The sequence below is a fragment of the Brugia malayi genome, assembly GCF_000002995.4.
Source record: "Brugia malayi strain FR3 genome assembly, contig: Bm_v4_ChrX_scaffold_001, whole genome shotgun sequence".
Classification (NCBI taxonomy): Eukaryota; Metazoa; Nematoda; class Chromadorea; order Rhabditida; family Onchocercidae; genus Brugia; species Brugia malayi.
The window spans coordinates 10733529-10745713 of record NW_025062479.1 but is presented as its reverse complement, the minus strand read 5'-3'; the positions used below and the strand labels follow the sequence as shown (position 1 = coordinate 10745713).

The 12185-nt window shown below is 23.9% G+C and overlaps 1 protein-coding gene across 1 annotated transcript in view; it reads left to right on the top strand.

Annotated features, from left to right (window-relative positions):
- Window positions 1–12185, top strand: part of Bma-clec-78 (GCC2 and GCC3 family protein) — a gene marked incomplete at both ends in the record, with an annotated part of 30718 nt that overhangs the window by 3985 nt on the left and 14548 nt on the right. Inside the window, 26 exons of the mRNA XM_043074409.1 lie at window positions 87–226; window positions 937–1147; window positions 1270–1412; window positions 1754–1955; window positions 2072–2250; window positions 2372–2537; window positions 2654–2836; window positions 2998–3180; window positions 3562–3744; window positions 4193–4480; window positions 4655–4744; window positions 5260–5441; window positions 5691–5847; window positions 6163–6296; window positions 6440–6607; window positions 6784–6853; window positions 7163–7282; window positions 7707–7873; window positions 8128–8254; window positions 8375–8625; window positions 8743–8940; window positions 9176–9358; window positions 9532–9820; window positions 10188–10439; window positions 10883–11163; window positions 11812–12043. Of these exons, the coding sequence (XP_042930343.1) occupies window positions 87–226; window positions 937–1147; window positions 1270–1412; window positions 1754–1955; window positions 2072–2250; window positions 2372–2537; window positions 2654–2836; window positions 2998–3180; window positions 3562–3744; window positions 4193–4480; window positions 4655–4744; window positions 5260–5441; window positions 5691–5847; window positions 6163–6296; window positions 6440–6607; window positions 6784–6853; window positions 7163–7282; window positions 7707–7873; window positions 8128–8254; window positions 8375–8625; window positions 8743–8940; window positions 9176–9358; window positions 9532–9820; window positions 10188–10439; window positions 10883–11163; window positions 11812–12043 (4779 nt within the window). The remainder of the gene's footprint in view (window positions 1–86; window positions 227–936; window positions 1148–1269; window positions 1413–1753; window positions 1956–2071; window positions 2251–2371; window positions 2538–2653; window positions 2837–2997; window positions 3181–3561; window positions 3745–4192; window positions 4481–4654; window positions 4745–5259; window positions 5442–5690; window positions 5848–6162; window positions 6297–6439; window positions 6608–6783; window positions 6854–7162; window positions 7283–7706; window positions 7874–8127; window positions 8255–8374; window positions 8626–8742; window positions 8941–9175; window positions 9359–9531; window positions 9821–10187; window positions 10440–10882; window positions 11164–11811; window positions 12044–12185) is intronic.

Here is a 12185-nt window from a genome sequence, read left to right as displayed (position 1 = left end):
ATTCATCAACAAATGAAGAAAAATTGGATTTTCATATTTATTAATAATAAATCACGATAAAATGTAGCAAATTTTTTATATTATAGCATCACCAAAAGTGATCACATGTTTGAAATATGAAAAAGGTGAATCAGGTAAAATACAATCACCAAATTTTCCATCGCCATATAATGCCAATGCGAATTGTCGTTGGGTTGTTGAAGGACCAATCAATTCACGAATTTATGTATGTTATTAATAAATTCGATATGAATAATTCTCTTGAATTTATCCTTTTCTTTTTCTTTTAATAAAATAACTTTTTTTGAAACAAAATTTAATAAATAAAAAATAATTATTTTTTTCTTATAATGAAATATTATAGTTATTACTAATTCATTTCACTATACATTTTTATATGCTTTGTAATTAATAATAGTACAACAAACGAAAAAAAATTTCTTTTGATATAAAAAATGTAAAATTGATTATATGAATGTAACCACATAAAGAGTTTTGTTGTATTTGAAAATAAATTTCCCATAAAATGTAAAATAATTTAAGATATTAAAAAAGAAAAAAAGAAACGCCTCATCTTTTCACTCAATTTATTTTTTTTTTTTTTTTCTACCATTTATACATGAGGAGAAAATAAATAAAGCATTCATGTTAGATTTTATCAAATTCCAGAACATTTTGTTTAAAGGTCGAAATGAAAAAAAAAAAATTAGAAAATAAAGAAGGAAAGAAAGAGAAAAGGGGATAAAAGATTTATCAATTTAATTTGAAAATTAAAATTGTTTTAAAAACAATTATAAATATAATTGAAAATAATTTATGCTAGGCGAATTTTGCTTTTCCCCAATAATAATGAAATTTATAAAATTTGAATTGAAGAGTATAAAAATTAACAGAAAAAAATAATAGAAAATTTTTATGAATCAAATTATTACACAGATAACATTTGATGCATTTGAAACGGAAGAATATGAAGATTTTGTTACAATTTTGGATGGTGGTCCAGCGGAAAATTCATCCGTTGTTATGGCTATACTTTCTGGATCAAAAAAGCCTGAAACATTAATTTCAAGTACCAATGTAATGGTCGTAAGATTTAGCAGTGATACACAAATTCAAGCACGTGGATTTGAAGCAAATTGGCGAGCTAGTAAGATATTATTTATTATTAAATTAAAAAATTTTTTTTTGATTATTTAATTAATTATGACATATTATTTGCATATTTAAAAAAAAAAGAAGAAAGAGAAGAAAGGTCTGTGAAATTTTTAGCAAGCATATCATGTGGTGGTATTTTGAAGGCTCAACCATATGGGCAAATATTTACTAGCCCAGATTATCCAAAAAATTATCCCAGTGGTGTTGAATGCGTGTGGAAAATTGATGCTGATCCAGGACAGCTTATTTCACTTGATGTTTGTTTTCATTAGTGCTAATTTTTAACTTATTTAAGCATAATTTTTAAGAAATTTTTGATGATAATTTAATAAATGTTATCAAATATAAGAAAAGGCTAATAACAGAAGTAATTAATCATAATTTTTAACATTTTTTATGATGATTTTATTAAAATTGAATAATTGTGGATAAATGATATTTATAAAAAAGGTAAGCTTATTAAGCAACTTATATTAACAGGAAAAAAACGTGTTAAAATGCTATTAGGGTCAAAAAAGAAATATTTTGAAAATCTTTGAAGCTTTTAATTAATCAATAGATGATGATATATTTTCTTTTTTCTTTTTTTTTTTTTTAGATTGAAGAACTTGATTTAGAAAGAGCTAATGATTTCTTGCAAATTTACGATGGTGGTACACCGTTAGCACCAATATTAGCACGTTTGACTGGAACATTTTCAAATCCACAATTAATTATTTCAACTCAATCACAATTGTACATTTATTTTTATTCAAACTTTGCCCGAAATGGACGAGGATTTAGTATAACATATAAGCGTGGTACGTTTTCATTTTTATTAAAATTTTTCTTAGCTTTTTCTTTTCGTTTTATTTAAGTTTATATTTAAAAAATAATAATCAAAAAATTATTGAATATTGATGGTAAGCATTATTAGGATGCTCAAATCGTATTCGTCTTGATAAAGGAATTATAACATCACCCGGTTACACTCGAATATCATATCCAAATTCTCAGAGATGCATTTATACTGTAGAATTACCGGATAGAAATTCGGAACAGCCAACAGCATTTGCTATTAATAGTTTTGATGTTGCGGAAGATGATCGTTTAATGGTTTAGTTTAATTTATTTATGCATTATTAATTTGTTATTTCATAACTTAAACATTTCAAATTTGCATATTTTCTTTTTTTGTTAAATACTTGTAAAAAGGAAATTCATCAAATATTTGTAGATGTTTGAAGAGGTTGAAGGTGGTCGTGCTTTACATCCAGGTGATGGTTTTTCGGCAATTTCACGACCACCAAAAAGTATTTTTGCACAGACCGGAATTGTTCAAATTGTTTTCACTACTAATTCAATTAGAAATGGTCTTGGATGGAATATTACTTTCTCTACAAGTAATTTTTTATTTATTTAATATTTTGTTAAAAAAGAAAAACTTTTATATAATTTATTAAAAGTTTGTTTTTTTCTAAAATTAATTAATTGAAAAAAAAATATTGAAATTTTCTAGATTGTCCACCATTACAAACACCAAAACTTGTATCATTGTCAACAAAAGCATCAGCATTTGGCACAAAAGTAACTGCATCATGTCCACGTGGCTATGAATTTCGTACAGGACGTGGACAAATGTTTGATATAACTTGTCAGTTAGGTGGAAAATGGACTGAAGATCATATTCCAGATTGTCAACGTACCTTATACACTAATTATTTGATTCAATTCTCTTTTTTTTTTTTAATTATTAAGAAGTTTTCTAGATTTATCTATTATTTTAAGAAAAAGCTATTTAAAAAAATTTGCCAAAATTAAAATTTAAAATCTATCTCAAAAAAAACTTAAATATAATTATAGCTGTTTATTGTTCGACTGTTCCACAAATTGCTAATGGATTTGCATCATCAGCAACAAATGTTTCATATGGTGGATCAGCAAAGTATACATGTTATGATGGTTTTGATTTTTCTACCGGTAAAGATTCAGGTGAAATTTATTGTACCGATGAAGGACGATGGACATTAACACCATCTTGTAAAGGTAAAATGCATATTCAAAAACAATTTATTTAAAAAAAAAAAAACAAAAAGGAAAAAAGGAGTAATCTAAAATTTGTAGTTATAGTTTTCTCAAAATAATTTTCAATTTTTAAAATTTTTATTTGTTATATTTTTTGTTTTTTATTTTTGATGTCTTTTCTTTTATTTGAAAATGTTAATTTTTAAATATTTTTTTATTTTTTGAATTTTAAAATAATTTTTGATTTTTTTTTTTATAAAAATAAAAGATTTTTTACTTTCATTTTATTTGTTTTTACTCAAAAATTTTTTTAGTAAAACGAAGGACTTTTATTTATTACAAATAATAAATTGCAATTTTTTCGTTTTTCTTAATTTAAATTTTTAATGTTTAAATTTCTAGCAATGACTTGTCCTGCATTGGCACCATTTTTAAATGGTGAAAGAATATTGGAATTTGGTGATGGTACAGGTTACGGTACTGTATTTCGATTTGAATGTACTGCTGGATTTCGACGAATCGGTGCTGCAACACTTCTCTGTCTTTCCACTGGTGAATGGTCATTTGCTCAACCATATTGCAAAAGTTTGTCTTATCATTTGAGCTTTTTTCTCTTCTTTTTTTTTTTTTTGATATGAAAGAAATTAAATTTGAAATTTCATAGTTTTGAGAAACTGATTAAGCAAAAAAAAAATGTTTAAAAATTTGATGTAAAAATCTATTTAATATAAAATTATGGAAGAAATAGATTGAATTAATTACAATTATCACGTCTTATATAATGTTTTTAATTTAATGCTTAATTAAACTTTTATGTATACATTTTTTAATTGTTTTGAATTAATTAATCTCTTTCTTTCTTCCATAATTCTCCCAACAAAAGTGAAAAAAAGAAAAAACTTCGTTAATTTTGGTATAAATAATATTTATTTAATTTTTATTTTACTTTTCAGGTTTTATGATTGTATTAATCAAAATTTTTCCATATTTAATTAAATGATAAAAAAAAATTTTTTTTTTTTGCTCATTTTAGAATTAACATGTACAAATGTACCATTAATAACAAATGGTGTTGTTGTAACGGGTGAACGATTTGAATTTGGTGATTTGGCACGTGTTGAATGTCAACCAGGATTTCGAACTGTTGGAGCTGATTCATTAAAATGTCTTGCAAATCAAACACTTAGTGATGTACCAGAATGTCAGGATATTGATGAATGTGCCGAAGGATCGGCTATTTGTAGCATTCAGAGTACAAAATGTATTAATATGCCGGGTGGTTATCATTGTCAATGTCTTTCCGGATTTCAAGCACAATTATGTAAGATCAAATAATTATTTATATCAATTTGATTAATTATAATTGTATTATGGCAAAATTAGTAAATTGCACTATTATATAGCTTAAAATATTTGATTTCTTTTTCAACTTAAATAATCATAAATGCTTTTTAAAATCTCTTCTTTTGGTACGAAATTATAATTATTATTTTAGCATGTAATACAGCTTCAGTTCTTAATTCACTTTCTGCTGAAGGAAGCAGCGAAATGGATGGTTTTCGTGCTGAAGATTATGCAACAACTGGTAAATTTAAAAAATTTTTCTTTTTCCAGAAATAAGTTAAACATTTGATGTAAAACTAGAATTTAAATTAAATTTTTTTGACAAAAATGAATCTAATCATATTTTGCTAAGTTTAGAATGAAATTTAATAACATTAAATCATTCATCTCTGCATCATTATATATTTTTCTTATTACTAATATTATTACTGACCTAATAAAAATGGTATAGAAGATTTTTTAAAAGAAAAAAAGCAAAGCTAATAATATTAAATAGCTAATGATTTAAATTAAAAGCAAAGTAAATAATATTAAATATTAAACAACTAAAATTCATGACGTTTTCTTTCCAATTTAATAAAAAATAAAATCATTTTTTTTTTTTTTTTTTTTTTTTTGCAAAAAAAATTCATTATTACATTTTTTTAATAATATTAAGCTATTAGCTGCTACAATATAATTTGAATAAATTTTTCTTTTTTGCAAACATTTTAAACAAAATTGATAATTAATTGATTGTTTTTAATTTTTTTATAGGCTGGTGCGCAAATCCTAATGATAGTAATCGAAAAATTACATTTGTTTTTGCTGTACCAAAAGTTATCGAACGAATACGTATTGAAAAAACAACAAATGGTGCATATCCAATTGTTATCAGTTTAAAATATTCAAATCGTACTGGCGTCCCACTAATACCATTTGTTGCTGCTAATATAACCGTAAGTTAATCACAGACAATAAATATTGGAAATGGAATAAAATTTTTATCGTATTTTTTATTTTTGAAAATTTAGTAATGAATTTTTTTTTTAGGTGATTATGAAAAAATTGACCTATTATTGACAGAAATAAACATTACTGTTAAAATTCATACTGAATATATATATGTATAAAACCTTAATTTTTATTCCAGTTTTTTTAAAATTATAACGATTTTTTTTTTTTTGTAACTTAAAATTAAAATTTAGAAATTGATAACACGAAATGTTGCGATTGTTGGTGGTGAGTTACTCGTTTTACCGCAAGCAATAGAAGTTCGCGTATTAGAACTTACAATTGAAGAATTTTTCAATAATGCATGTATGAAATTGGATATTCTTGGCTGCCATAAAACTAATTGTTTTGGTAAAATTTTTTCTTTCTTTTCTTTATACTTTTTTTGTTTTTAGTAAAATTATTAATGCTCAATCAATAAATTAATTTAATTATGGAAAATTGATAAATTATCAACATTTAATCAATAATTTAATCCAGTTATAAAGAATTGGTAAATTATTATAGTTGCAGTATGATTTAATTATAAAAAATTGATAAATTATCAGCATTTAACCAATAATTTAGTCGAATTGCTGCAAAATTGACAATTTATCAAAATTTAGTTGCAATAAATGTTGAAATTTTTTACATAAATTTTACTAAAAAAATAAAAAATCGTTATAGATGTGAACGAATGTGAACAAAATAACGGTAATTGTGAACAAATATGTATCAATTCACAAGGATCATATCGCTGTGCATGTGAAATTGGTTTTGATTTACTTACTGAAGATGGACAGGGTGGTGTTCATATAAAGGTTTAATTTAATTTTTTTTTTTTATAATTTTAAAGAAATAGAAATTAAAATTTTGTATTTATCATTTTTGAGAAGTTTTTTTCTTTTTCTTCTCTTTTTTTTGTTTAATATTTATAAAATTTTTTAATTTTTCTTAAATTTAGGATGGTGAAACAGGTTTAAATGCATTAGATGTTATTCGATATAATCAAACATGTGTGCCACGATTATGTGCTAATTTATCATCGCCAAAAAATGGTTTACTTCTTTCAACTGCGAAAACATTCCATTATCCGATGATTATACAATTTCAATGTGATTTTGCATATCAAGTAAAATATTCATTTCATAAAATTTGATATAATTTAATCTGTCATAATTATTTTAATATAAATAATACAATTCTTTTTTTTAATTTATCATATATAATATAATTATGACAAATTATTATTTATATTATTACTTTTATTTTTTTTTTTTTTCATTTTAATTGAATGAAAATTCATAGATGATGGGTGCAAGCCATTTGAAATGTATGCAAGATGGTAGTTGGAATGGTACAGCACCACTTTGTCTTCGTAAGTCATTAAAATTTTAATTCCGATTCAAAAAATTGGAATCTTTTTTTCTTTTGTTTTTCAAAAGAATGAAATTGAAACCCTAAAATAATTTGATTGAAATTTTTTATTTAACTAAGCAAATTATTTTACGGAAAAGTTACAAAAAATTAATGTAATTCTTTTTACGATATATGTATTATAATTACTGTTAATAACATAATTTGATTTTGCAATATTATTTTTTGTTAATTTAATTTGATTCAGATGAAAAAAATTTTTTTTAAGAATCTAATAAATTATAAATTTTTTTCACTAAGATCATTTTAGCAGCAACATGTCAAGGTGTGCGTAATAATTCTGCAATTGGTTTATTTGTTGCACCTGAAAACAGTACCATTGCATATGGACGTAATGTATCAATTGTTTGTAGTCAACAAAACAGGCCAGGTGGGAATAAATTCATCTGCATATGTTTTACCTTTTAATTTACTTTTTAATATGTAAGCTATTTAATATTGTTGAATTATTTTTTTTTTTTCTTTTTGCTAAAAATTAGTAAAATTTGTTGTAACGAAATGTGGAAAATTGTTCTTTAATTAGTTTCTATAAATTTTTTGAAAATATAATTTAAAAAATAATGTTATAATTTTATTTTAAATAATTATATTTTTCTCTTTTTTTTTGTAGAAAGAATGAAGATAAGAAATTGAAATTTATTTAATGATTAATAATAATTCTTAAGATTATTCGACCAACTAATATATTTTTTACAATATCTTTTTTTTTTTTTCTTTTTCCCTCTCTCTCTCTCTTCTTTTAATTAGCATATATTTTTATTGAAAAAAAAAAAAAAGAAAAAAGAAAATTACAGCAAGTAGTTCATTATTATCGTCATTTCGCCAATGTATTTATGATCCACAAGAAGATGGTCGTGATTACTGGTTATCAGGACCAGAAATTGATTGTCCATTGGTAGACTGTGGACCACCACCATCACTTGCTGGTGCAATTTACGAAGGCGATGACTACTCATACAAAGCTAGAGATTATTTTAATTTAATGTTTTAATATCAATTAAACTTTTTTTCTCGAAAAATAAAGGGGAAAGGAAAATAGAATAGAAAAAAGGAAACTATCTTAAAAATATGATAAATTAAATTTTTATTCATTATTTAATTTTTAATCTTGATTATTTAATTAATAAACTGTTATTTGTAATTTTATGCTTTAAAGAATTAATTAATTATACTATTCAATTACTAGAATACAATTTTTAAAAAAATTTTTTTAAGGTAGGATCAGCATTTACATTCAGTTGTAGACCACCATATAGTTTAATTGGTAAATCAAGTTATGATGATCGAACTATTCGATGTAATGTAGATGGTAATTGGGATCTTGGTGATTTAAGATGTGAAGGTTAGCTTATTTTAAAAATAAATTTGTATTGAAAATTCTTAGTTAGAATGAAATTTTTATTTTTTTTAACTTTTAATTAATCATCTAGATAGCATGAAATAATATATTTTTAATATGCAGGACCAGTTTGTGTTGATCCCGGTTTTCCGGATGATGGACAAATTCAATTAGAATCAGTGGAAGAAGGTGCACAAGCAAAATTTACCTGTAATAGAGCTGGCTATAAGCCATTTCCATCTGATACAATTAATTGCACACTTGGAACAGCATGTGTCTTAGCGGAAGATGTTGGAATTTCATCCGGTTTTATACCGGACGGCGCTTTTGCTGATAATTCTGATTCGACCACCTGGGGTTATGAACCGCATAAGGTAAATAGTGACAAAAAAAAAAAACAACAAAATGTTTCCAGTTTTACGTTATACGTAATGATTTCTCTAAAATTTAAAATACTTTTCGAATTTATCTTACTAAAATGTTATTTATAGGCTCGATTATCATCAACTGGTTGGTGTGGTTCTAAGGATGCATTTATTTTTCTTTCTGTTGATTTACAACGTATTTACACGTTAACAACATTACGTATGGCTGGTGTTGCTGGTAGTGGTCATTTACGTGGTCATATTACTAAAATGCAATTATTTTATAAAGTTCAATATAGTCAAAATTATGATACATATCCAATTGTATGTTATGTTTTTGTTTTCCTTTTTTTTTAAAAAATACAAAATTTTGAAATTTTTTTTAATTTCTAAAATATATGAAAATTTTGATTTTATTGAAATCTTAAAATATATTATGGTGAAATTTGAAAAAAGAAAAAGAAAAATTTACTTGTAGAAAAAATATATGATAAAAATTGTAATATTTTAAATAATTTCTTTTTTTTTTTTTTTAATGGTGATGTTATTTTAAAACTAGGAATTTGAAACACCATCCGGAAATCACAATGCAATGCATCAGTTTGAATTAAATCCACCATTACGTGCACGTTACATTCTTCTTGGTGTCACCGAATATGAACAAAATCCTTGTATTCGTTTTGATATGCAAGGTTGTTTAGCACCACTTTCAATTGCTCATGAAATTCCTTCTCATTTACAGGTTAATTGATTAATTGAATATATGAATCATTTTTTTTTTTGCTTAACTAATTAATTAAAAATTTTTGCATCCCAAATTATTCTTTCATAAATAATTTTATTAATTTTTTCTTTTCTTTTTTAAAATTACTTTTATTATTTATTATATCATTTTCTTTTAATACTTTATTTTAGGTCGGTTGGAATGCATCTGTACCACAGTGTGTCGATAGTGAATCACCAACATTTCATAATTGTCCAACAAATCCAATTTATATTCTAACAGATGATAATGGGCAACTTTTACCAGCTACATATGAAATACCAACTGCAGCTGATAATTCCGGTTCCGTAGCATATATACGTGTAACACCGGATGGTTTTGAACCACCAAAAATGATAACAAATGATATGGATATTATTTACGTAGCATTTGATGATGCTGGTAATGCAGCTGAATGTACTGTACAACTTCGAATACCTGGTAATAATTATTTTAGTAAAAAATTTTTGTTTATCTCTTAAAAAAATTATATTTTAAACAAAATCTTCAAAAAAAAAAAAAAAAAAATTGTTTTCAGGAAAAATTAAATCAAATATTAAAATTTTCGCTTTCTTTATTTTTTTAAAAGATTATATTTTAAAAATTTTCCAAAAGAAAAAAAATTTAGGAAAAGTTAAAGAAAATATTGAATATATAATATAAACAGATATTTATTTTCTCCGTTTTTTCTTTCGTTTTTTTTTTTAGATGCACAACCATTACAAATGAAATATTTGAAATTTAGGAAAAATTAAACAAATATTGAATATATGATATAAATAAATATTTATTTACTTATTTTTTTTAGATACACAACCACCGGTGATGAAATGTCCTGATTCATATATTGTTCCTGCTAATGATGGAGAATTTGAAAAATTGATTAGATTTAATGAAAGTACCGTACATATGGTAATTCAGGATACATCAAATATTACGGATGTAACATTTGAGCCATCTGAGGCTTTACTTACTCTTAGTTCACATGTTACAGTTGAAGTTATTGCTACTGATAGTGCATCAAATCGAAATAAATGCAAATTTCAAGTGTCACTTCAACGTTAGAACTTTATTTTTTTTCAGTTATCAGTAGTTTATCACTTATCATTTAAAAATTTATAATGGAAAAAAGTTAACCAAATATAAATATGCTATGATAGGATTGAATAAAATTTTCCGCTTTTCTTTTTTTTTTAAATTTATGGAAATAATTATGCTCACAACTAAATATTTCTTGCTTGTTTATTTGTTTTTTTTTTTTAATTGGATTATAGCTAAATGTTACTGTGATGATTAATTAATTGAATTATATACTAAATTATATTACAATACATCTTGTATTACTAAACTTATATTCACTCAATAATTAGAGAGCAAAAGTTAAAATTTTAAAGATATAATCTTGTAATTGATAATTAAAAACAAAATAAAAATATTCAAATTCTCTAATCATATTGCATTTGTAAAATCTGCTAATTTTTTTAAAAAAAATTAAAATTATAGCAAAACCATGTTCATCATGGTCATTAATTGGTGAAGAAAATGTTGAAAAAGAATGTCAAATAAAAGGTGCAACGACAATTTGCTCTGCTAAATGTGCTAGAAAATTTACATTTGTTAATGGTAAAAATGGTACACGACAATTTACATGTACCAATGGTATTTGGTCACCATCAAATGTGATACCTGCTTGTGTACCAATTGCATTGGAACCAGCTCGTTATGAATTAACTGTCAGTATTGATTATGCTACTTTAACACCTGTTGGCAATGACTGTTTAAAGGTAATGAAAAAATAATTTAATTTTCTTCGTTTTCTTTTTTTTTCATTTATAAATGTTATTTCAAGAGCAAATTAAATATGAAAATTTTGAAAAAATTTTCCTTAAATTTAAAATTAAAGTTAGAAATTTTTTATCAAAATATGATGAGTAAAAATAAGCAAATTTTTTTGTAACACTTTTCTGCTATTTAGTAAATAACGGAAAAAAATATTAGTTAATAAGAAAAAAGATAGAGCATCGGATTTTGTTCACTGTGATCACTTAACTATAGTTTACTGTTTTATCACACATTTGCAGTAATCAGCTTATCACATATTTGCAGTGATTAGTTTATTACTTTATTAGGCATTTGTGGCATCTTTAGAAATAAAAATCAGCAGTTTAAAGTTATTGACTTATTTTCTATTATTATTATAATTTTAATTTAAAAAATTTTTCTGAAATGTTTTCTTTTAGTTCTTTCTTTTTTCTTTTCTAGTCTTTCATTTATCATACTTTTTTCCTTTTTTTTCTTTTGAACTTATTCAAGATTTAAAATTATCCGATAGAGCCTAAAATTTCTCAATGTTTAAAATTAATATCCAATTTTAGTTTGATTATTCAATGTTTAGAAATAATTTTTAGCATTAAAGAAAAATAATTTTTTAGGGTTATTCGGAATATGTTGGTACATTTTTCAATAACTTAGATGCAACCTTATCACAACGTTGTTCATCATCTATTGAAGTATTTGTACGTTTCTTGGATGTTAAATTTATTAATACAGTAAACGGTGTCACAGCTAATTATACTATTCAAATACTTCCAACTGTTTTACAAAATGTTTTCTATGAATTATGCGGTTTAACATTGCGAACAATTTTTGATTTACGAATACCAGGTAAATAAAATATATTTTTATATATTCTTTTTTTTTAAAAAAATTGTAAAACTTAATTGTAAATTATTAAATCTTCAAAATGTTATTTAACTTTTTTGATTTAACAAAAATATTCCGTTAAAACTTTAGAAATTCGATATTT